This window comes from Delphinapterus leucas, chromosome 12 (genome assembly GCF_059928025.1).
Source record: "Delphinapterus leucas isolate spDelLeu-1000000601 "Yukka" chromosome 12, BTC_Dleu_Yukka2, whole genome shotgun sequence".
NCBI classification, from domain to species: domain Eukaryota; kingdom Metazoa; phylum Chordata; class Mammalia; order Artiodactyla; family Monodontidae; genus Delphinapterus; species Delphinapterus leucas.
Window position 1 is genome coordinate 40,447,091 of NC_143140.1, and position 27,486 is coordinate 40,474,576.

A 27,486-nucleotide genomic window follows, 5' to 3' on the forward strand; every position below is an offset into this window, starting at 1 on the left:
ATACACTTATACATGTATTATGTGTCAAACTGAGTTTTCAGGATTTGGAGGTGTTTTAGAAGAGAAAGAATATAGAATTTTAATAAGTTACTTCAGACAATAAATTTATGCAAGTTTTAAATGTTTTCATGGGACTGTAAGTGTCAGAATTACTGTTTGGATTCTACTTATTTGAATGCATCGTGATTCAGGGTTGAACCATATGGATCCTGGCTTCAGCATAGAGCATGGTGCCTAACATGTGTTGTCTACACTATGTTATTTTCCATTCGGAAGCATAGAAAGGCTGTGCCGTCAATGAAACAATATCGTGGATAGGATTTGATGACACTAATACATAAGGAGAAGATTTTAATAGAGGGACGACCAATACATGGTGTTACCATGCCTGCCTACCCCACCACCCAGGTTCCATCCCTTATTGACTCATGCCCCTGATCACAGAACTGGTCTCAAGAATATTCTTAACACAGTGCTCCAGGAAGCCACCAATAATCAGTTGACCCTGGCATGTGAATTGAAACTCTAATGTGTCAAGCTGAAGTGTTTTTACATATTTTCAGTTTTGAATGTATTAGGCTCAGTCATTCTTGAAATATACAACAAATTTCAAAAAGAGAGAAGGAAATTGCTCCCTGTAAAGTTAGTGTAGGATTTTAGGATTTTTCCAGAAAACCACCCCTCTAATTTTACTTTACATAGCTTTCTCTTCCTTTTCCAAGAAGACAAAAACCACATTGGAAGTTTCCTCTCCTCTTTTCTTCTTCTCCCCTTTTTTTCTTCTGGACCCCACTTTTCTTTATTTTCTATCTTCCCTGTACTGTTGAACAAATTCACCTTGCCCCCAAGGAGAGGAGGGCTGACAAAAATTTGGAGACAGAATTTTTTTCAATGTCACCTCTCCTGTCAAAGCCATTTATGATTTTCTTATTATGATTAGCTCCCTTCTCTATATTTACAGCATTACTGTACATTACAAGGTCCATAACTGGTATACATATTCTATTTAGAACACTCTGTAGCACAAATAAAACATTCAATAAAAATAACTCCTTGAAATGTTATACTTGGCCTTTCAATGAATTGTCTTTTCTCAACTGAAAAAAAAAAAAAAAAACTGACGATGATTGAATGTAGATGAGTCATTTTTAGGCAATGCATTTTGGGTAAGGGGAGTCTGGCCTGCACAAAGACCACATTATCTGAAATGATAAACAGGCCTGATTAGTAAGCCAGGTGGCAAAGCTCTAGTTTGTGTGGCTGCTGAAATAGATACCTGGGTATGGGAGCAAACTTGGGACTCCCTTCCTGGGGCTGGGGGAGACTGGGCCTGTGGAGAGGTGGTGTGATTGATCCTTTTAGAAGCAAGTGCCAACTGGAGTGTGCATAAATGTTCCTTCTGGATTCTCCTTAAAAGCTAAATTGATGGCAACTTCTGAAAAGAGCATCTTGGACCTCTGTCACCTGGAAGCTTAAGATACACCTTGATTTTAGGTACTGTAAAATAACTGACAGCAGAAAAAGCTTTAAGAAATGTACTCTCGGTGATAGAATTAGAGGGAATAGAATGTTACTCATCTACCAAAGTAAAGGGATAATTGCAATGTGGTGCTCTTCTTTATTAGAAGATTTTCAGGAACCCATCTGCCTGGATTGTTTCTTTTTTATTATCATTACATCAACTAATTACATTAGGGAAAAGGGGATATTTTAATTAAAAGACTGTTTTAAGGCGTTATAATTCTACTCTTTCATTAAATAACTTAACCAGGTGCCAAATTTGTTAAACTATATTTCTGAAAATTGTTTGGAAATTATTTGTGTTAACCATATTTTCAACAAAATAGATTTTGCCCTTTTATTTTATCTAATAGATGGGTCCTTTTATTTCTCCATTTTGACCAAAGAACCATAGGATAGGACCACATATATACTATCCCAATTATTTTGAAAGGCTTACTTTTTTCCTAAAAAGGGGACAAACTGTTTCATTTTACAGAACATGCATATTTACTTGTATATGATGGAGGGATTAGGGTAATCCTTTCTGAAATTGGCATTTTTCGACTGTGATACATTGCAGAGGAATGCTGGGGTAGGTAGGAAGATTGATAGTGATCCACAGCGGAAAATACTTAGCCAGTATTGTAATTAAAGGACGTTCGTACTGTTTAAACCCTTTTTCCTGTGGATAAAAATCTCACCCACATATGTTAAATTACAGGGATGTCATCAGATAACTCAAGTAGGTGAGTAAACGTCCACTCTTTGGATGTCTTGAATGCATCTCCCATTTTGTCAACCCTACTCTTATTCTTTCAAGGTGTTCTGAATAACAGAATTCAGACAGGGATTTGTACGTAAGTGTCAGACAGTGGGGAGGGGAAAGGATCTACAATGGAAATATGGATAAAAGAGAAACAATAGCACTGGACAGAGCAATGAAGACTTAGAAGCCGAGAGAGGACTCTAAGCACCTGTGCAGGAGATGGTAGAAAGCCAGAATTTAAAAATCATGATTCTACTTTCAGTATTCAAACACCTCTCTGGATTTCTTCTCTCTGATTGAAATGCTGAACGATTTTGATTCCAAAAACTGAATGTGAAAAGCATTAGAGAAACAACTTTGGTATTAAAAAATGTAAAAGTCAAACTGTATGTCATGCCGTTAAAGACTGAATAAATACTATTATTCCAATCATTATATTTATACATGAAATGATGTCTTGTGCATAGTAGATATGCAGTAAATATATGTTGAATGAATGAATGAATAAATAAAGACAACATTTCTCTCGAATTCTCAAGTAAGAGATGGCAGTTCCTACTAGCAACAGCTATTTTTAAAAAATTTTTAGCCCTTCAATATTATTCCTCAGGGAAGCTGGCAAACTGAAATCTGTTACATTAATGCCAGCAGGGATGTATATGTGTGAAGAGAATAAGTAAACATTTATTGTACCTGATACCTCAGTGGATTATCCACATGAATTCTTAAGACACTTGAAAATGCTTGGCAATATTTATACTTAGGGTGAACTCTACAAATGCTGTTTGTGGATTTTATACTTCTGAAAATTTATATTTTCGAGTCTGTTGAGCTTTTTCAATTAAGAACTGTTGGGCTAATCCATAACTATATAGCTACTTTTTCTTCGGTAATGAGTTAATCTCAACATTTTGATTAAAATTTTGTTGTTGTTAGGTGTTCAGTCTATATGAGTGTCAAAGTAACTTCCAAGAACAGATTTAGTAACGAGCACATTTAAAAAAATAACTGTATTCTTTCCTTCTTAACCCAAATAACAACAATGAAAATTGCTACTTTTTGAGAATCTAATATATGCCAGTTCCTTTTCTGGTGTTTTATATATTAATTCATAGATGGTTTTACCCTATTATAGAGAAGAGGAAAATAAAACAGATCTAAGAGAGATACAATGTCTTGCATAAAGATCCACATATCATAGATTTTTGAACTGAGATTCACATTCAACACTCAGGCTATTGCTACTCTGATAGACTAAATCCCCCAAATTTATATTTGAGTCGCTCAAAATCTTGTGAGGTAAGTAAGCCAAGGGTAGCTTTCTTTTCTTTACTCATCCAAGGTTGGTATTAGATCAGTCTGCATTTATATAAATAACTTAATGAGAATAAGAGAAACTTAGAACTAGGAAAAATTTAGAGATAATCCAATTTAGTAATTCTTAGGCATTTTGGTTTTGGTAGCACTTTACACTCTTAATAATTACTGAGGATCTCTAAAAGCATTTATAATATGCTTATAAACATTTACCATATTAGTAATAAAATTATAACATTTAAAAATATTAATTCATTTAATAATTGCAATAACAAATCTATTCACATATCATATTTTAATGAAAAATACCTATATTTTCTAAAACAAAAATGTAATAAGAAGAGTGGCTTTGTTTTGCATTCTCATAAGTCTCTTTACTATTTGGTTTAATAGGAGGTAGTTGGATTTTCATATCTACTTCCTCGTTCAATCTGCCATGACATCATCCATGTCTTGTAACCCCTAGAACACTCCACTGCACATGTGTGATTGAATGAAAGTAAAAAAGCCAGATAACCTCTTATTATTATTATTAAAATAACTGGACCTCAGGGACCCTCCTGAGGGGGCTGTGGACCACACTTTGAGAACTGCTTTTCTAGATAAGACTCCTCCCATGACCTCACACTGTGGAAGCACTCTCTCCTCACAGATGCCCAAGCCAAACATCTGAGAAACCTCCCTGACTCAGCCCTTCTCCCTCACCAACCACTTATCATCTTTTCTCAAAAATCTCTAGTCCCTTTTTTTTTTTTCTTAGATTCCATATATATGTGTTAGCATACGGTATTTGTTTTTCTCTTTCTGACCTACTTCACTCTGTATGACAGACTCTAGGCAAAGTGAGAGAGTGGCATGGACATATATATATATATATATATATATATATATACACTACCAAACATAAAATAGATAGCTAGTGGGAAGCAGCCGCATAGCACAGGGAAATCAGCTCGGTGCTTTGTGACCACCTAGAGGGGTGGGATAGGGAGGGCGGGAGGGAGACGCAAGAGGGAAGAGATATGGGAACATATGTATATGTATAACTGATTCACTTTGTTATAAGGCAGAAACTAACACACCATTAAAAAAAAAAAAAAAACTCTAGTCCCTCCACTTCTTTCTCTCCCTACCGTCTTGACCTGAACACACACCTTACCCTTTCCCAACTTGCATTATTACAACTGTCTTCCAACTCTTCCTCCCGTTTTAGTTCTTCTCTTCTGTCCTCTATAGTGAAAATCTGAGTGATTCTTTTGAAATGCAGATTCCAAGTGAGCATTTTCTACCACCCTTAAGTTAAGGCCTTGACTCTATTGTAAAATACAAGGGCATCCTAAGCATCCCTGCCCTCTTCTCAAATTACACTCGTCAGCACTTCTTCCTTGCTTCTTAAGATTCTTTGCCCATGCTCTCTCACCTCCACGCCAGTATAAAAGCTGTCTTTTCTTCCATCCATTCCTGCCATTCTTTCTCTTTTTATTTAGGTATGAACTTAGACGTCACCTCCTTTGAGATAATTTCCCTGAACACTCCCACTCTGAGTTAGGTGATCCTGCTATATGCTTCCTCAACCATCTGCACTTTCCCTATCAAAACAGTATTGCCATCTTTCATTTATAATTGCTTGCTTAGTAGCATTTGTCCCCCTGTGTATTTTTAGCATGGTATGGGCAGGAAATTTGTCTATTTATATATTTCATTGTCTCCTCAATGTCTAGAACAGTGCTTGACCTACAGTAAAAATTTAATAAACATTTGATGCATAAGTAAATGAATGTCTTTTTTTCTCTCTCTTATTCCTACAGTCAGTTGTATTTACAGTTTTTTAACTCACTCTTCCTAATACAGTTGGAAATCATTCTTTAAATTAATTGTTTTATTGTTTTATGCTACTAGTTAATACTAGTAGTATTAACTACTAGTTAATATAAAATAGTTATTATCCTACAATATAGCTATCAAAGGGTATCTCTCATAAGACACTTATCTGAAACCAGACCTATCTTTGGAAATTGGCCACACTCTTTGAATCTCTCACCTGGAAAGATTGTTAAAAATGTACATGCAGGAGTCCTATCGCCTGAAGATTCTTATTTGGTTGTTTAGATTGTACCCAAGCTTCACAGGTTACTATCATACCTTCCAAAGTTTGGGAGCCACTGCCTTACAGCAGTTATATTCAGGTTTATTTATAAAAAGTAGTTAAACAATGTTACTACCCTTTAAGAATTTATTCTAATTTAGTTACAGAGTACTCCCATATGTAAAGAAGTGTATAGCCTTTTATAGATGTTTTAGAGGATTTTATAAGCCCAATGTTAAATGCTGCTACAATTAAGCAGGTGTTATAAATTCAAATTTTTTTTTACTCTTTGTACAGTTCAGTGTTAACATCTGTACTCATTATATACATAATTCCCTAGACTGAATTGTATCATGTTTAATGGGTATATTCGATATAAATTAATATGTAATATTTTACTAATAGTATTATACTGTGTAATTTATGCAAATATTATTTGTAGGATTTTATATATCAAAATTTTAAAACAACTTACAATGAAGTAAACTTTATGGGACAATGTTTTATTTAATAAATTAATTTTTTATAATTTTATTTATTATTATTTTTTTGGCTGCAGTGGGTCTTCGTTGCTGCGCATGGGCTTTCTCTAGTTGTGGCGAGAGGGGGCTACTCTTCGTTGTGGTGCACGAGTTTCTGCTTGCCATGGCTTCTCTTGTGTGGAGCACGGGCTCTAGGCACATGGGCTTCAGTAGTTGTGGCACATGGGCTCTGTAGTGGTAGCTCGCAGGCTCTAGAGCGCAGGCTCAGTAGCTGTGGTGCATGGGCTTAATTGCTCCAAGGCATGTGATATCTTTCCAGACCAGGGATCAAACCTGTGTCCCCTGCATTGGCAGGTGGATTCTTAACCACTGTGCCACCAGGGAAGTCTGGTGGGACGGTATTTTAAAAGCAAAAGATACTATATATTTATGAATTTACATATGTTTTATCTTGCATGTCTCAAGGATAAAAATACTGAAAATTAGTCATGTTAATTTTATTAACTATGTTGCAACATATTAAAGTGTATATAGCATTACATGTCTAAGAGGATCTATTATTTATTTAAAAACTGAATGAAAAAAGAATTCCTAGAATTAGATTTCTTTATATCTCATATGTTATTTTAATACACAGTAGATTTTTAGTCATAGTAAGATTCTTTTAATTCCTGTTTCCAAATAGAGCTATATATATATAATAAAGAGAGTATGTGTGTGTGTGTATATATATATATAGAGAGAGAGAGAGAGAGTTCCAGATAGTAATTTACAAATATTTTCCTTTATTATTGTTTGTCATAGTAATATTTATGAAGGTAGTTTTTCAGGAAAGATAGAAATAGAGTTTTAGAAATATAAAGATGAGATGGAAAAAGGGGTAAATAAGAAGGAAGAGGGGAGAAGGGGAAAGAAAATTGCTTAATTTTGTCCAAGCTAATAGAATTGTATGATCCTTCTTTTCTTATCATACTCTTATATATTGGATCTTTTATATCAGTTTTTAAGGGGTTTCATTAATTAGAAAGTTTCTATAAAGGAATAAATTCATTGATTTGTCTCTGTTATTTAAAAATGCATAATAGTTTAATGACCTATTGAAAATGGACCGATTAATTTGATATATTTTTGAAACATATAATCAGGAGCTACTTTTCTAGGAAAATGTTTGCTTTATTAGTAATTTCTGTGGTTATATTTATTTCTGAAGAAATACAGAATGATACAAATAAAAACAATACAAAGGAAAGTTTTATTTCTTAAAGTAATTTAATTACACTTCTGGCTATTTAGTCTTTTTATTAAGAAAAGTATATCACTCTTGCATATACACCAACTTACTATACCATTACTTGTGAACAAAAACAAGAAACAATAACCAAAGTTTGTAATAATAGAGATTAATTACATAAATTATGTCCACTAAAACTTAATTGGACAAACTAGAACAGTAACCACTAACTTACAATGACCTATAAGACATTGTCACAAAACAATTATTGATGTAAAATACAAAAAAAAAACCCTCTATGTATATATGTGCAAATACATAGGAAGTATATGGAGGATAATATTTCAAGCCATCAACAGTGACAACCCACTGGGAGTAGAATTAGGATAGAGAGGGAAACTATTTTATTTTAAATTATTTTATCTATTTAAATTATTTACATTAACTTACAGTCATGTATGTCTTTCATACTTTGAGAAATACCCTAAGAATTTGAGAAGTGATTTTAACAAAAATAACTGGGGATTGGGAGTTCTGAAGTAGGAATTTCAATGGTCACGTCATGACGTACACATGTACATGGTCAAGGAAATCAGACACTGTGGTATGTTTTGTGATTCTATGAACTACTCTGTTTTTTCTGTAACATTCTATTTTTTTTCTTTTCCATTAAAGGTCTCATTCGCTTGCAGGAGCTCATCAAAGCTCCATCAAGATACAATCTTCGACTTAAGATCCGTCAACTACCTGCTGATACAAAGGATGCAAAACCCTTACTAAAAGAAATGAAAAGAGGCAAGGAGTTCCATGTCATCTTTGACTGTAGCCATGAAATGGCAGCAGGCATTTTGAAACAGGTAATCTTTAAATTATTTAAGTTCTTAATTTCTTTATTGAATTTGGGTTTGAAATTTTTTTTTTACATCTTTATTGGAGTATAAGTGCTTTACAATGGTGTGTTAGTTTCTGCTGTATAACAAAGTAAATCAGCTATACATATACAAAGATCCCCATATCTCCTCCCTCTTGCGTCTCCCTCCCACCCTCCCTATCCCACCCCTCTAGGTGGTCACAAAGCACTGAGCTGATCTCCCTGTGCTATGCAGCTGCTTCCCACTAGCTATCTATTTTACATTTGGTAGTGTGTACATGTCAATGCTACTCTCTCACTTGGTCCCAACTTCCCCTTCCCAGTCCCCCCCAAGCCGTGTCTTCAAGTCCATTCTCTACGTCTGCGTCTTTATTCCTGTCTTGCCCCTAGGTTCTTCAGAACCTTTTTTTTTTTTAGATTCCATATATATGTGTTAGCATAGGTATTTGTTTTTCTCTTTCTGACTTACTTCACTCTTGTGACAGACTCTAGGTTCATCCACCTCACTATAAATAACTCAATTTTGTTTCTTTTTATGGCTGAGTGATATTCCATTGTATATATGTGCCACATCTTCTTTATCCATTCACCTGTTGATGGACACTTAGGTTGCTTCCATGTCCTGGCTATTGTAAATGGTGCTGCAGTGAACATTGTGGTGCATGTATCTTTTTGAATGATGGTTTTCTCAGGGTACATGCCCAGTGGTGGGATTGCTGGGTCATATGGTAATTCTATTTTTAGTTTTTTTAAGGAACCTCCATACTGATCTCCATAGTGGCTGTATCAGTTTTCATTCCCACAACAGTGCAAGAGGGTTCCCTTTTATCCACCCTCTCCAGCATTTATTGTTTGTAGATCTTTTATGATGGCTCTTCTGACCGGTGTGAGGTGATACCACATTGTGGTTCTGATTTGCATTTCTCTAATGATTAGTGATGTTGAGCATCCTTTCATGTGTTTGTTGGCAATCTGTATATCTTCTTTGGAGAAATGTCTATTTAGGTCTTCCACCCATTTTTGGATTGGGTTGTTTGTTTTTTTTGATATTACGCTGCATGAGCTGCTTGTATATTTTGGAGATTAATCCTTTGTCAGTTACTTCATTTGCAAATATTTTCTCCCATTCTGAGAGTTGTCTTTTTGTCTTGTTTATTTATTTATTTATTTTTTGGCTACACTGTGTGGCATGTGGGAATCTTAGTTCCCCACCAACCAGGGATCAAACCCATGCCCCCTGCAGTGGAAGCGTGGAGTATTAACCACTGGACTGCCAGAGAAGTCCCCTGTTTTTTTGTTTTTTAAATCAAAGTGTTATTGTTACACAGTTGGTTTAAAAAAAAAAAGCCAGAGAAGTCACCTTGATGTGATTTTCTGATAAAAAGTCTAAGTACTTTAATTAATTGTCTTAAAAGAAAAGTAATATAAATATTGATGATCTTTAAAGCACATTGAAGTTCCGAGGTTACTTTCAAATGGCTAAAATGCCGTTTGTTAATGTGAATATTGATCAATGAAGTAGATATTTCTGTTTTGTGCTGAAATGAGGGAATAAACTTCAAATCAACAATTAAGCAGCTCAACCATTAAAATCAACTAGTAAGAAAAAGAGAAAAAAAAATTGTTCTTTACCTGTCATGTACACTGAGATGCCTTACACATTTGATCTTATTTAATTATCACCGTAACCAAATGAAGTAGGGACTAGCTCCACTTTACAGACAAAGAAACTGAGTCTCAGAAAGATTAAGTAGCTTGATCAATGTCCATCATTGATGAAGGAAATAGCAGAGGGATTTATATTTCTCTTAGTGATGTTAGGAAGTATTCATTTCAGAATGAGCATTGCCTACCTAAAAAGATAATTCTAAATCAATCAAATGAAACAATTCATAGCAGTACAACCTCTTACTATTACTTCAGCAGTATTCAGGCCTAACAGCACACTGGAAAACAATTATTATTAGCTCATATCTTATATATGAGGGGATTGATGTAAGGGGTTAAATAGCTAGTACAAGGCTATACTATGTAGTAGAGCCTGAATTTGAACACAAGTCTTTGGACTTTGTTTTTTAAGCTCTTCTATACACACTGGCTGACTGGAGATTAGCCACCTGTCTTGAAAACTCTCAAATGTAGGATAAAATATCTCTACTAGAGAGTTAATGCAGATTCAGATGTCAAATTATATCTCATAAAATATAACTACCAACAGTAAATGTCTGTTATAACATGGTTAGTTTATTAAGCAGATGTTAATCCAATCTTCCAATATGGATGTTGGTTTCACTACAGTAAAATATTTAATTGGATTTGGAAAATTGCTCTAGTGTTATATTTGAGTAATAAAGAATGTAAGGGTGGTTGTTGTTGTTTGGTTGGGTTTTTTTGGGAACAAAATGATGCGATAAAGTAAGCACTGGAATCTAGAATAGGGATTTGTTTTTCATTTAATACCAAACAATTCTTGGTCACATTTAGAATACACAGACTTGGAAAGGATACCTTTCCTTTATGCCTGGAGTGAGTATCACTGTACTATCTGTCAGTGACAAATAATAGGCTTTTGGTAGGCTTTCTCTAGGCCTCCAACAAGTATATAGGTGATCAGTTGTCTTGTCTCTAGAGTAACTAACGCTGACTTATTTTGCTGTTTGAAAGGTGAGAGTATCCATCACCTTTAATAATAGAATTTCCATTCTGGCTTCTAGTTGATATATCCCTTATTTCATACTTGTTTTCTGATGTGTAACCTGCTATTTGCAAAACGAAAACAGAATTAAAGTAGTATCTAAAATATATACAACAGTAAAATTATATAATTTTAACAAGATTGGTAGGTGAAAAATCAGAACGGAGGGGAAATGAGAATATGAAAGTTAAGTTGAAGTCAGAGTAACACTATTGCACAGAATGCATACTTTTTGATCCTGTAACACTGGCAGACCGCATGTGGTGGGATTTTTTTTAAAACTTACCTTGTCCCAGAGAGCATTTATCTCATATTTGGATCTTAGCTACTCTAGAAACCAATTCAAAATGAAAGTAAATAGCTTCTTTTTTTGTAACTGCAGCAGTACATTTAGTAGGACTCCATTTTGTGATTTATGAAATTTTTCTGAGACTCCTCAATGTTGGCTAATGATGACACTCCAAAGAAATGGTACAAGAGTTGAAGATAAGGCACAAATGGGCTTTCAGCTTGTCTGGCTTAATCCAAGAACAAATATTAGGAATATCAAGAAAAGGAGATGTTTGTTTGTTTTATTTAAACTGACTGAGCTCTTACTAAATAGTGAGCAACCATGAATTTGAAGTTTTCCTGCCTGAGAGCTTTAAAAGTGAGTGAAGCCTGGGCTTGGCTAGATTTCCTCTGAGGCAAATTAAGGGCACTCATTGGCATACATGTCTTAATAGCAAAAGATTCCACCTCTACTCAGATTTGTCAAAGAGAATCCTCTATGGCAGGGCCAGGATGCTGTGGAGTAAAGTCTCACGAAGACATTCTATCACAGAAAAAAATAGCAACCAAGAACTTTAAAGTCCATATCAGAGAGTGTGAAATCAAAATTTTTAGCCTGGAAAAATGTAAAAGCAGATACAAAGAAACTGCTACAGCAGCAAGAAGTAAAATATAATAAAATTTTAAGAAATACGTATAAAGTCTAACCCCTCCAATTGTTAACCTTAAGCAATGTAACGTCCAGATATAACCTGAAGGATAAACTGGTTGCAAATTATATGCCTGGATAACTGCATGTGTTAATTTGTCATATGGCATTGTTAACACTACATCAGTTGAATGTTGGGAAATTCTAACAATATTTTGATTTTGGAAAAAATCATTCTGTGGTATTTCTTTCCAGGAGGGGTGATGTGGCACAAGCAATTTTCTTTTGGGGCCACTCTTATTTATACACAAGGAGATAATAATTTTGTTCTTTTTAATGTGGTTTGAAGTGTGCACACAGTTCATTCAGAAGCAGTAGTAGCAAGACATAAATGCTATAATTAAAAGAAGGTCCAGAACAAGTTCTTTTTTATTTCCCATTGGAAATTATTAACTCACCTTTCAAGAGAGTATCCCCGTTGTTCACTTTTGTTCATGTTAGAGTATAGGTACTCCATCAAAAATAACTAAACTTTTCTACTTAGATCTAAGTTCATAGTCCATACTGACTCTTGTTTTCAGAATCAAAGACTGAAGGGAGGTCAGTGAAATGCTCACACAGTCCTCAGTTATCCCTTAAAGGTTTCTTTTCAACGTAATGAAGAAGAAACCTGGGGCTGGTGCAGAACACCATTTTCTTAACCACCTCCCACCCTCGCCTCCAAAACACAATTTCCAGGATTGGGCTGAGATTCCCAGGTTTTCGAATTATCAAGGAGGAAACAGCCAAAATTTTAGAATGTATAGATCCTAAATGGATCTATATCTTTGGGAATATAAAATATGCCACTTTATAAAAGGCATAGATTATGCTCTATATCCAAGCTCCAAGAGTTAGAGAGACCTGGAGTTTATTTTCACTCACTGTATCAATTTGTTGGCTAATTTATTCATTCTTATTATGTCTTAGTTTCTTCACCTGTAAAATAAGTATAATAACAGGACCTACGTCATAGGATTTTTTAATGAGGCCTAAATTGATTAAGATGTGCAGTGTGCTTAGAATAGTACCCAGCACTTTTTAGGCATTATGTAAGTGTTATTTATAGTTATACATCTGAATCGCTGTTTCTTTCATTTATCCCAATCGATATTTCTATGCCTATTGAGTTGGTAAAGTAAAAAATATCGACAAGGGTAATGCTGAACTCTCATTGAGTAGTTCTGAAGTTGCGAGACCTTTAACACATATCCATCAGGAACAATGAATACCTTCTACAAAGATAATCTTGTAAATTTTTATTTAATAAGAAAATTTTTCTCTTATTTTGCTTAAATGTAAATTTATCAGAGAGTTATTGGCTCATGTAATTTTTATCCATTCAGGAAATATTATTTGTTTCCTAAAAGTTGTACATCCAATTAAGTTGTGTGTGGGGGGTGTTCCCCATACCATAAGCAGTGCTCTGACGCCAGCACATTGGGTCCTACAACCCAATTCAGTTCTCACAGCATCTATCCAGAGGTAGCATCCGATTCTGCAGGTTAAGGGCTTAGTCCTACAAGACTGTTTCCCCACCTCCCCCACTTCGGACATGAACCACAAGTCCAGGTAATCACTTGTGCTTCTGACCCACCGGCTATAGATTGGAGGTTCCTACAACCCCCTCCTTAGGTTCGATTAATTTGCTAGAGCAACTCACAGAACTCAGAGAAACATTTTACGTACTAGATTCCCGGTTTATTATGAAAGGATGTAACTCAGTAACAGCCAGATGGAAGAGATGCATAGGGCAAGATACAGGGAAAGGGCAAGGAGCTTCCTCGACCCTTCTGAGTATGCCACTCTCCTCGCACCTCCACATGTTCACCAACCTGGAAGCTCTCCAGATCCTCTCCTTTTGGGTTTTTCTGGTGGCTTCAGTTCATAGGCATGATTGATTAAATCATTGGCCATGGCGATTGAACTCAGTCTCCAGCCCCTCTTCCTTCCCAGGAGTTCACCGGGGTAGAACTGAAAGTTTCAACCTTCCAATCATGAGATTGCTTTCCCCTGGCAACCAGCACCCACCCTCCCATCTTAGGGGATTTTCCAAAGTCACCTCATTTGACATAAACTCAGTTGTGCTTGAAAGGGGCTTGCTAAGAATAACAAGACACCCATTTCACCTTTATGGCTCTGAAGCAATTTCAGGAAGTGAAGAAAAGAAACCAAATATTATAACAAAGATGTTCCCATTGCTTTTATTGTTTGGGAAATTCTAAGAGTATCTGGAGTTTTGTGCCAGAAATGGGATGAAGACCAAATACATATTTCTTATTATAAATTACAATATCACAATTCCTAAGTTCCTTTCCTCTGCTCAATTCTTTGATGCTACCTATCATTAACAAATGTTTCTCCCTTTAAAAAAATACATTTTATATATCCCAAAATTTTTCACAAACATCTGTCTTTTCTTACTGAACAGCTAATGCTGTGGAAATACAAATTTTATTGTAGCTAATTGGTTAATACCTACCTATGGGCATGGAATACAAAGGATGTAGCTGGGGCAGCTACTTAGGAAACCAATTTGAGTAGTTAGCAGTTTGTGGAAGAATATTAGATGCACCTGAGAATACTTGTTTCCTACTAAGAGCTCTTCATTCAGCTCAAAAATGCATCATTTTTCAATTATCATCACCAGCTACTGTTGACTGATAAATAGCTATTTCTAAAGGATTCTGTATTTTCAGAGAGGAAATTGACACTTCTTATGACTGGGAGTTCTAACCCAAAAGTCCTTGTTTTAAGACTGATAGTCTAAAATTGATGAGGACTGTAGAAGTGTGAAATAAAACATAGTAAATTTCAATTGTTCATTAATAAAAAATAAACTTGCCTTTATCTGTACAGTGGTGATTTACATTTGCTTCATTAATACTAAGAAAACATCTCTAAAATGCTAAAAAAAATTCCTGTTGGTATTGTACCTTGGAGCACTGTTTTCCTAATTGAGTAATACTTTTCAACAAAATAAAATGGTGTTCCTTATTATGGAATTTGTAGTGAAGATATTACAAATATAATGAACTAAGATTTGCTCCTTTGAGGTTTTGTTTCAAATTTATGCCTCTTTTAATATGTAAAACATAAGCTTTACAATTGCAAACATTCAATTAATAGCTTTTCTATCAAGAGAATTGGTTCAGAAATTCCTTTGTAACCACTAATCTTCTTTAACTATGGAAAAAAGATTTAGTTTGACCCAATTTTAATGTAACCTGAATACTATAGGCTGATTCTTCATTACATTCTGCTATTTTCATCTCACTTGCCTTATTGACATAATGTATTTCATCTAATGTGTACCTTCAATATTAATATTTTAATATTTTTATTTTTTACTTCTTAGGCATTAGCTATGGGAATGATGACAGAATATTATCATTACATCTTTACCACACTGGTAAGTAATTTATTAAAACATAAAGATAATGCTCTAAATTTTCTTATAATGAATTTCAGGATGAAAAATGGGTTTTTGAGTGGGAAGAAGTAATATAATACTGGCACTTTTAAAGTTACGATTTATTTTATTTTGATAAAACCCAAGAGGAATTATCATCATAGAGAACTAATGATTCTTGGTGGGAAGCTGATGATTTTGAAATAATATCGTTTCAGATATTAATTCAAAATAATGTCTTATTTTTATATTGCTTAGAGGACTTTCAGAACATAATGGATTTTAAAATTAGTTTGCTGAGAAATCAATGTTTTAGAAAAGCACAAATTCTTAAGTTGTTAGCTCTATTGACTAAACTGAAATCAGGTTTATTGAAGCTGCTCCTTTAGTAGATTAAATTTCCTATTCTGTTTTTGCATATGTTAAGTTGGATTTTTTTAAGTAAATATGATTTAATTTGCAACTAGCAAATTGAATGTTACCCTTATCTTTTGTCTTTACGTAACCACTACAGTTTTTTCTCAATATGCATGAAAATCTGACATTCTTTTTTTTTATCAAACCTACTTATCCTTAGCTCTATTTCTTTACCAATACATTATCCTAGTTTTCCTTCCACTGTGAAACAGCTATCTGTCTCTGTCACTATTTCCTGCCCATCCCCCCAATATGAGAGTATCTCCAAGTTTGGGCATGTATCTTATTTTCTTTTTTCCTCTTCAATTATTTTCTTCAGAACTGGTATGTACTTAGAGCTTCAATTATGACCTTTGTTCAAATGAGATCTAAATGTCTATCTGTAATATTCCTGAATTGTTGTATATCGCTGCGTTGCAGAACGTTTCTAATCGTTGTGGCGTTAAGATAATTTCAAGTTATTTAAACCTTAATGTATTGTCCTCTGAAGTGACTCATCTTCTGACTCTTGCTTCAAAACTTCCACTGTCTCTAACTCCTGTATCCCCAACAAAATGCCACTGATTTTTTCTCCATAGTGTCTGTAGTATGCATCTTCTCCTTTCCCACAATGACCAGTCTAACCAATACTCTCTCTTTGTTAACTCAAAAGTTTTCCAGTTGATCTCCTTGCTTTTAGGAGTCTTGAAGTTACCAGATTAAATTAATAAAATTTAGTAATTGGTCTAAATGACTGAATTTTAAATCTAAATTGATCACAATAGCTTCTTGTAAAAACAACTCTTCTTCAATGAAGATGCTTCACACAGTAGGTTGTATTTTATTGGTAAATACTAAGGCTAACTCTGCTGTACATCTGTATCACTTCCCACCAGGCAACTTTTTTGCAACCTGTGAGAAACTTAGTGATGGGCTGGTGGAGAGTGAGTAGAAGCCTTCACTCGTCAGCAAATTATATTTCAATGCTGTTGAAACTCAGTTCTACCATAATCATAAGATTTTAGGGAAATCGAAAGCATCTCTTAATAAGGAAAAAAATGGAAAAAAAAACTAGTTTAGTATATGTAGGACTCATCTAGCCTATAATTGAAGGTCCTTTTCAGTTTGATTCTAACCTAACTTGCCTATTTTCTTGTGCCGCTGTTCTCCCTCATGAATTCTCTTATAGCCAAACTGATTTAGGTCAGTCTCCTGAGTAGACTTTATATTTTCTAATTTTTGTATCTCTACTGACATTTTGGTCTCCTTTTGTCTTTTGCCTTTCAAGAGCATGGCCATTCTTTAATGGCAGCTCAGATCCCATCTGCTCTGTGAAGTTGTTCTTTACCATAAAAATTGAAAATCATTTGTCTTGCTTCTGACTCTTTGCACTTATCACTTGTACTCTTTTGCCGCTTAACATATATTGCACTACATTATATATATATATATATATATATATATATATATATATATATATAGCCAGAGAGAGAGAGATAATCTCCTTGGCTAGATTGCAAATGTTGAAAACTAAAAACCTAAAAGTTCCTTATATTTTTCACAGCACAGAATAGAGCTCAGGCCAACGTCAGCTTCTCTTCACTGAATTTTGCTTCTATAATCTAGTCTGTACAGCTGTACGAGCAAGCTGTGCCCAGGACCAATGGCATTGATCTTGCCCTGGCTCTCAGTAGTTCTCAATGTTGTCTGTAAGATCTAAGGAATAGCTAATGCCAACTCAATGGGGGCAAAAGTCGCACGTGCTGCATGTTCTCATAGTGACATCCGACTGCCCCGACAGCTTTGGCCTCCTATCTCCTGGGCAAATCCAGAGCACTCACTGTATATAGAGTAGAAAGGGTAACCAAAATCTGAAGTGTTCCTTATGGGGGAGTTGCTAGATAGGGTATAAGACAAAAGAACTACAAGAGTTCTTGTAACCAATAAGGCCAGTTTTGTTAACTTTTTTCCTCAGCTTTGATATAATTTTCATTAGTTAGAAGCTATATTTCATGATCTGTTTCTTAAAAAAAAAAGAAAAAAGACAAACAAAGTAAAACAAAAATGGCAATAACCAGTCAAGGAAGCAAGACATGGGAAAACACCTATAATCAGTTAAATATAAAAGAGTAATGCATAAAATTTAAGGGCAAGCTATCCCTAACATAGAGAAGAAAGCTTATGCAAACCTTAAAGGTAGGTTGTAGAAAAGCCTGTTGTTCCACTGGTGGAACTGGAATAATATATATATGTACTTGTTTATGTAGAGTGTATATATATTTGCATTGGCAAAACATGAGGATAGTGTATTTGAATCTTGGTGATTTGTGATGTTTGAACATCACTTGAGACACAGTGGTGTTAAGTAACCTAAGGCAAGCAGGAATACATGATTATTTCAATTATACTTGCCTATGAATATTCTCTCTTGATACTAACACAAAGAAATTTGTCTTTTAGGACCTCTTCGCTCTTGATGTAGAACCCTACCGATATAGTGGCGTTAACATGACAGGGTTCAGAATATTAAATACAGAAAATACACAAGTCTCCTCCATCATTGAAAAGTGGTCTATGGAACGGTTGCAGGCACCTCCGAAACCCGATTCAGGTTTGCTGGATGGATTTATGACGGTATGAATACCCACTTAAAGATCAGTTTGTGTGTTTCTAAGTAATATTGCATAAATTATTGAGTCCTCTGGATCCAAACTTCAGTTTAGTTATTAATGTTAAAGGCATGATATCAGAAGTACTATTGCCAAAAAAAAAAAGTACTATTGCCAATAATTCTCTTAACAATTTTCTAAATCAATTTTATGTGGCAAATTTAACTTTTATCCAAGTATCTCAAAAAGCATTACAACTATTGTCAGAAAACTGCAACGTAGGGGATTTCTCTAAAATTAATTACTGCTATATATAGGATAAATTAAAGACTGAAAAGAAGACATTAACCTGAAAGTTATCCTTCTTAACTACCAGTATATGATTACTCTTCATCATGTTGGTTTCTGATATCTGATGTCATATAAATGACTTACATCACACTAAAATTTCCCTTGAGCTTACTCTTTAAGGTTCAGAATTCACCAGTAATCACACTTATTTTCAAGTCTTGGTTTTAAATCTAGAAACTAGACTAATGTTTAAACTGTAAAAGAAGGGTACATTTTATGTAACTTTAGTTGTTTATAGCAGTTCTGCCAATGAAAATCTAATGCAATGTACATACATAATTTAAAATTTTCTAATAGCTATGTTAAAAAACATACACCAAAAGGTAAATTTCAATATTATTAATTTATTTTATTTAACCCATTGTATCAAAAATGCCATTATTTAAACAATCACTATAAAAATTATGACTGAAATACATTACATTCTTTTTTTCTGTTAAGTCTTTGAAAGTTGGTGTGCATTTGACACTTCACATATTAATTCAAACTAGTCACATTTCAAGTTCTCAGTAGCCAAATGTAGCTACTGGCCACCTTATAGGACCAGGTAAGTTTATACTGTACTATTGAACAAATTATAAATGTCTGATATATTCTCATTCAATCTATTTTCTATAGACAAAGTTACTGCTACAATTTAGTAAATAGCCCAGCACTTTGGCAATATTTACATTTCCTAGGTCATTAAAAAGTGTCATTCTAGGGCTTCCCTGGTGGCGCAGTGGTTGAGAGCCCACCTGCCGATGCAGGGGACACGGGTTCGTGCCCCAGTCTGGGAGGATCCCACTGCAGAGCGGCTGGGCCCGTGAGCCATGGCCGCTGAGCCTGCGCGTCCGGAGCCTGTGCTCTGCAACGGGAGAGGCCCTCATACCGCAAAAAAAAAAAAAAAAAGAAAGAAAGAAAAGAAAAGTGTCATTCTAAATGGAAACTTTATAAGCAGAAACATCCTCTATCCTGATGTGTGGAAAAGCTTTTTCTATTATGATTGTAATGTTTCCATTAATTGCTTCAATGGGGCTTCAAAGTATGTTTTTAATGTTGTAGCAAAATAAAGGAAATGTTTGTGTTTTTCTTCCCTTAAAAGATTTAGTAATACAAATTGAGTGTCTTCACAGAGACTGTGAAGAAATCATAGTTACCCTCTAGGCACCAACCTTCTAATGGAAAGGAAAAAAAAAAAAGACATTTATTTTCTTTTAGTGAGAAAAATAACCTACTAGAATTTGAAAATATCTTATATCCACATTATTGTTTTAAGGAAATAGTATGAGGGGAATTTTACTCCTGTGCATAAAAAGAGATGGTTGACTAGTTCTAGTATTTTAGTTTTAACTTAAGATATATTTGAGAAACTTTATTGGGAGGAAAATACATAAGTAACTTAAAAATGAAGATTTTTTTTTTCTGAAGTACATCCAGATTAAAAATAAAATACAACCAAGAATAAATTACAAATATATTTCATTCCCAGTTTGAAGATGGTGAATCAAACTTTTGGAACCTAATAGACAATGTTATTTTTAAAAATTAAAACATATACTTCCTTTTAAATTGTTATTTTAATCATGTATATATTTTTTCCATATATGTTTTCTAACTCTTTTTACCTTTCCTTAATTTCAAGATGGATATTGTTATTCGTTATTCAGAACCATTACTGAATGATTTTAGGAAAAGTAAATCAAAAGGCAATCTTAATATTTTCATACTCTAAGTCTTCTACTGGTACGTCCAAGGATTAGTGTGCCCTTTTATATATCAGAATCACAAAAATTATCCAGCCTTACTTGGGTACTGTGTGTATTTCAGTATGATTCCTATATGACTCTACATGTCATCCCTTGAAACTTCGAGTAAGTTAAGTAGACTATTGAAAGAGATAAATACGAAGGAAGATATATTAATTTCATATCTAGGAAGGTAGGGGCTCTTGGAAAGAATTAACCTTCATAAAATGGATCAAAAAAGAGAAAAATCAGTTATATTTCTGTATACTAGGAAAGAATAATCTGCAATTTATTAAAATTTATAATTTGTATAAATAAATAAGATTCATTTTCTAAAATAACAACAACAAAAAATCCAGCTATGTGTCTACACTAATGCTAAATGCTTTGCATGCATCATTCCATTTAATCCTCAAAACAACTCACTGAGTTGGTACCATTATTATTCCCATTTTACAGATAGAAATATAAGACCTCAAGCGGTTAACTAATATTCTAATGTCACACAGTAAATGTCAGAATTTTAAATTGAACCTGAGTCTTTCTGTTATCCAAATTTGAACTCTTAGTCGTTATTTTTACCTTCCCCCATTAGCCACATAATTTCTCCAAGTCCCAGTATTTACAATTATGGAGCACACAGGCCACTAGACAAGATGAGGACCTCAAAGTCAACCAAGTGTTTGGACTCTTTTCTTGGCTTTCCTAAACATATTCTTCTCAATAAAAGGTATATGCACGCTAAAAAGAAAGAAAAAAAAAAGATGGGGTGTTAGGATGAATGCAGGTTTAGGTTTTTTCTTTCTAGCCATGAGTCCAGTCCTCAATCCTGCCCTTCTTCTGAACTGACAAGTGATTTAGTGGGAGTGGATAAGTGATAGAACAAAAATGCACTGATGAGAAAATGATTAGCCTATTTATTGAAAATTCTGGGCATTGTGTATAGACCATAGATTTTGAAATCTTCAGAAAAATTTTTAATGCCAACACTCTTCTCTTTGTTATAGTCATGAAATACTTTTCAAATAGATCTTAAATAAGAAAAAGAAAAGAGTATAAGGGATAATTACCTGTTTATTTATATATCTTTATTTGAGTTACTGCAAAATATAAAAACCACCAGAAGACTTACATGAGAACATTTTTAAAATGAATGACTTCATTTTTAAAATGAAGATAAATTTCCTTGTATGAGCACTTTTTGAATAGTTCTTATCTAAAAATGTGTGCCAGCTATTTATTTTATTATATTTATAAATAGAGCATGGAACACAAAATATTTTAGAAGTAGACATAAAGTTTGCCATTCAAATAAAGATTTCTTTTAAAATGGATGCAGATTAATGACTTTTTTACAATTTTCCAAAAGGAAAACTGATAATATCTTTTAAAATATTTCATTAGATAACATTATACAATGATATAAAAGATTATATATAAAATATTTTATTATATAAATTAATTATTAATTATAAAATAGTGCATGATTATTATAAAATAAAACCAGTATGAGATCTGTTTAAAAATATTGGTATATTTATGCCTTGTATGAGTATTCTTTTTCTTTTCCACTTAAGATTAGATTGTAAGCATTTTCCCAGTTATTAAATGTTTAGGAAAAGAAATAATTATTTAAAGAAATTTTAGAAAATATTAGAAAATTTAGAAAAAAAATATATATATATTTCCACCATGAATGGAGTAAGGAAGTTAAGAGGATTCTAGTTAGAAAAGAAAAGAATTATAGCCTGGCATTGTAGAGTTGGCAACATTCCCTTTAGTCAATTCATGAGATCTCAGTGTTTCTATATCCCTTGTTCTTTTTTCTCCTTATGATCCCATTAAGAAATGGGATTATCAGCAAAGTCCCTAGTACTTGGAGCGAGACCTATTATCAGTATCATAGTCATTTGTCACTATGTAAGATCACAGTGCTTAGATTTTCACATTATTTCTTTATGTTTAAGCTATAAAAAGAAACAGTGAATTGGATTCATAAGAATTTTCCTGGTTGAGTTAGCACCTAGGCTAAGTGTTTATCTGTTAAATGACTACTGAATACAAGACCATTTCTGCCATAGTTGTAGTTCCTTCTTCTATGGTCTGGGAACATCATATTAAAGATATTAATGCTAGTAGCTCAGTAAAATTCTTATCTTCATTTGGTATAAACCCAACCAGGGAACCAAGTCACACAATACATCCAAACCTGATCTCACTAAGAAGGAAGGAAGAAAGGAAGTCTGACCCTCTTCCTTCACACATAAGGGTTTTTAACTCATATCACCTTTCTCCCACTTTCCCCCATGCCCACACACTGCCATCCAGGTAGTACTCTAAATGCCTCCCTAGACATGAGCCCTTATTATAAAACCCTTTCCCTACTGTGCATTCTTTATTAATTATTCACATATTTTTATGCCCCTGGGAGTGGGGAGGCCCCCTTCAGTGAACATCATTACTGTCCTTTACCGCGTGATCAGAAGGCATTTCTCCCCATCCTCTGACCAGACATCTACTTTCCCCAGGCACCGTTAACTATAGGGTGGGAATTCACTTTTTTGAATCCATCAGCGTTTGACAATGGTTACATTTATTATTGACTTATTGAGTTTGCAACAATCTCAATTCAAGAGAATGAAATCAAGTAGAAACACCTCAAGGTAAATTTTAAGCTATATCCTGGGACTCCTTCCCAGTGCTCCCATTATGTCATGCATCTTAATGCTAATGGACCTGTAATCCATTTGGTATTTTACAAATACCATTTTTTCTTATGTTGTTATATAATATCACATATATCCCTTGACAATGTAAATTTGCAACACAAATCAATAATGACTCTTTCATTCAAATTATTTTAGGGAGATTACCGTTTTTGGAAATTTAAACTCTTCGAGACTTACTGCTGTCTCCATTTCCTTTCTCCTCTCTTCATATCCATCCAATGATCATCAAACACTGTCAAATCTACTGTATCAATATCTTGCTTAACTACATTCTTCTTTCCACCCCCAGAGCTATGCCTTGGTTAAGGACCCCATGGTCTCTCCCCTGGCTGTTGCAATAGTCTCCTCACTGAATTCCCACTCCTAACATCTCTCCTACACTTACCTTTTTCCTACCATGAGCTTACCAAAACATACTGATGACTCCTTGTCATTGAAATTTTAGCCCATTTGTCAAGCCTGCAAGGCCTTCCATGATCTGGCTCCTGCTACTTCTCCAGCCTCGTATTTGCCTGCTCCCTGCTCTTTTAAGCCACCCATCTCACCATCTCACCCTGGCTGAGTCAGCAATACTGATGGCACCTCCTCATTTCAGCATGGGATGTTCCCATTGTCTGAACCACTTACCCCTGTTTGAATGTCTGGCATATTCCCACTCGTGCTATGATTTTCAGGACTTGTGTACCTTTCCCATGAATTTGCTGAGTCCTCCAGACATTTTACATGTGTGCACCTTTTATTTATGCACTTTATATATAACTCCATGTTAAAATTTAACTCTGGGACTTTTGTTTGTCTTCACACCCCTTCCTCAATAGATTGTAAGCTCTTTTGAGGCAAGAACCAGGTTTTGTCATTCTTGAAGGCCCTGGACCTAGTTCAGTGCCTGATGCAAACAAAGTAGGGGCTCATCATGATGGAGTGTCTGCCTGATTGAATAAATGTGTGTGTTAATTTATTTTAATCATGCTGCTTGTATTTTATTATCAAGATATCTAATCACTTAGCAAATACAATTAGGCTAGTCTCAATTCTTTGTTAGAAAAATACCTTAAAAGACAAAAACTTAGAAATGCTTTTGATTAAATAGTGAAAGTTTAGTGAGTTAGAGGAGTAGTTCCCATTCTCTTTTGCGAAAGAAGGGATAATGTTTATAAGGGAGGTGAGTCTTTAAGTGTTTAAGTTCCAGTGTCCTCCTAACAATTATTTATTTATAACAACAGACCATGGCCCATAAACTTTATAACATCTTTCCTCATTTGATTAACTTAAATTAAAAGATAACATGTAGTATATACATTCCCAGCAGGGAGTTAGCTCATGTACTAAAGGGGCACAGTGATCACTCTGCTACTGTACAAAGATTTACCTTTAGAAAAGTCAATGAAAATAGAACCATAGAGAAATAAAGTAGGACCAGGCAAGGCTGTCATTTGCTGCTAGAACTACAAGTTTGCCTTAGCTGCTGTCTGCCTGTCTTAATTAGCTGGAGCCATTTTATTTGATTCAGTTGAAATGAGAATAAAAATAAGACTTTGCCAAACAATGGGTCAAACTAACTTGCCATTTTTTAATCAATAAAGGCATTTTGAAGAAGGTGGTTTTATTTCATGTGCCACTAAAACATCAAAAGTATAAAAAGTAACAAAATAACGAATTATCCTTTCTTTGATCAGTTTTACTCATGAGTATGTTGTACACATTACTCTGAATTTTATACCAGGCACTCAGGATTTGGTAATGAAGTCAGTACCTCTGTTTCCTCACAGAAGTTAGGGAATTGACAAAATCAAGAAGACAGTGAATGTCTTACTGATCACATCTCACGCCTTTGTCAGTACAAAAGTCGTATTCAAACTTTAATTTCATTTTAATTTGGTGTTTCTTTGATCTAGTTCCTAAGTCTTCCTTCAAATTCTTGTTAAAATTCCTTGTTTTCCATGCTGTTTTGTGACAGCAAGGACAAATATATATTTACCAGGGGCTTTACGTAACTTCCTGGTATTCTGCTGAAAATGTATAACATTTCACAAAATTTATTCACATAATTGCTACTTTTATTCTTATCTTTACCACAGAAGAAATATTTTGGGGTCTGTATTATAATCAAATATGGCAGAAATATTTGCATAAGATGTTTCAGGGTATATAATGAAGTCATAAGCATAACATTCATTACATTTGTATATGATTGATTTAATGAATAGTAAAAAGACATGGAGTATGTGGCATGAATAACAGAATGGCACTGTATTTCTTCACTTTACCTACCTATTAATCTTCCTTGATATACTAAGCTGCAAGTTGGATCTGAATATAAATAATTGAGATGACCTAACAACCTCCATCGTTTCATTAACTTGGAGCATTCCATCTAAATGCCTTTGCTCATTGGCAGATTAAGCAATCAGCATTTATCTAAAGCTGATAAAAAGATGGAATTTCCATTTTAAGTAACTGTTTCTTGCATGAAAGATGACAATTGCATTGAAATATTTCCTTCATAATCGTGTTATTTTTTTAGGTCAATTTTAAAACTTTTCATTTGGAAAAAGTAAGGTTGAATCAAAAGATATTTTTTACCCCTTCTACCCTGAAAATCAAAATTTATCTTTAAAGCATTGATCTCAGATCATGTAATAAAAACTTGTAAAGAATTAATACATTTCTGCTCACAATTTTCCTCAGCTTCTTATATATTTAATAGCTACATAGTTACATATGTATGTAACCAATCCAAGATGGTATGAGGAAGTCTAGGTAGATGAAAATTTGTGTTATTTAGGAAGGAGGGTCCCTCAAGTGATAGTCAATGACAAGGACACCTAGAGAAGATGATGCCAATGCTCTGACAAGAAAGCAAAGTTCAACATTGTAGAGTCTAGGAATTAGCAACGTTCTGAGATTTAGGACTCCACATCTGTACTGAGCATCAAGATAGAATTGGTAAGAGTAAGCGATGAACGTAACCTTGAAAAAGCAAAATGTCAAGCAGGCAGTAGAGGTAAAGTGTCATCAAACTTGGGAAAGCAAATACAGTGCCCAATACAAAGGGAATACAAGGTGATTAAGAAAATAAGCAATGGATTCTTTTACTGGAGCTGGCACTCAGGTTAGAATGGGGCTAACAGCAACTTTGACATAATGTTCAATGTCCTGGATTAGAGGAATGGATTGGAAAACAGTGGGAGATAAAGCTGGGATAAAATTTTTACATATCAATTAATAGATTATTATAAGTGTGCAATATTTACCATATAAGAACTCAGAATAAAGTCAGCATGAAATTGTTGGAATTATTTAAAAACAGAAAGTAAGAGATGACATTGTGGCCTATAAATAACAAGAAAAAAAAATTATTACTCAGATATATATTCCTAATAAACAGAAAAGTTCTGGTGAAGGAAGGTTAACATTTGCTATAAACAATAGTACTTTCCCTTCATTGGATCTATTTCTAAAATAGAAAGAAAGAGTGGATCTATTTACAAAATGTACAAAACATGTTTTCTGGCTATTTTGCTTTCAGAGTAAAATACTCAGAGCTAAGCTGCATTCTGTAATTGGGGATAGGATGCAGAATGAGAGGAAGTAGACTAGTCATAATTACTATCAAAACTGTATGTTTTCCTGTATTATTCCATTTTTATTCATAAGTTTAGGAACTTATTTTAGGCATTTTATTTTTTATTTCTATAATTTTGGAATTTATTTCCAACAAATGTTGAAATATAATACCAGATAAAAGATATCTTGGCCTTACTAAGTCCTTAAATAAAATAAATTTAAAAAATAATAAATAATATTGTAAATTTTCATTTATGTATTTTATATAAAAAGAAATAATATAAAACATATTTATGATCTATATAAATTCCTATTACTTTAGCTGCTGTTGTGAGTAATAAGCTATTTACTAGAAAGACAGTGGTACTGGCTACAATACTAATAGTATAATTAGCATTTATAATATATGACCTCAACTACTAAATATGTATAAGAGTTTGACAGATTTTTATTATTAAACATAACTATAAAATATTTATTTATAAACACACACATTTAACTATAGATTTTATTAATTTTGGACTCAATACTTCTGCCAAATTTTAACAAATTTTCCCTCTTCCATACTGTGATTTATAACAAACAAATTGCAGCTTTCTTTTGTCATGCTAAATTTCAGAAGAATTTTATTTAAAAATTGAGAAAGCTGGAAAATATTTCAAGTAAATAAATAAATCAAGAACTTGATATATAATAAAATTTATATTATATATAATAAACAATTATAACTGATTTTTTCCATGTAAATATATACCACAGTAGATGTTCACTCTTTTTGTTTTTAAA

General features: G+C 33.8%; 1 protein-coding gene across 1 annotated transcript in view; it reads left to right on the top strand.

Annotated features, from left to right (window-relative positions):
- The first annotated feature begins 7,947 nt into the window (after positions 1-7,947).
- The window catches only part of LOC111164031 (glutamate receptor ionotropic, kainate 2), a 195,836-nt gene continuing 176,297 nt past the window's right edge, over positions 7,948-27,486 (top strand). The window contains exons 1-4 of the mRNA XM_089921662.1: positions 7,948-7,960; positions 8,061-8,242; positions 15,268-15,321; positions 18,178-18,351. Coding sequence (XP_089777788.1) covers positions 7,948-7,960; positions 8,061-8,242; positions 15,268-15,321; positions 18,178-18,351 — 423 coding nt within the window. The remainder of the gene's footprint in view (positions 7,961-8,060; positions 8,243-15,267; positions 15,322-18,177; positions 18,352-27,486) is intronic.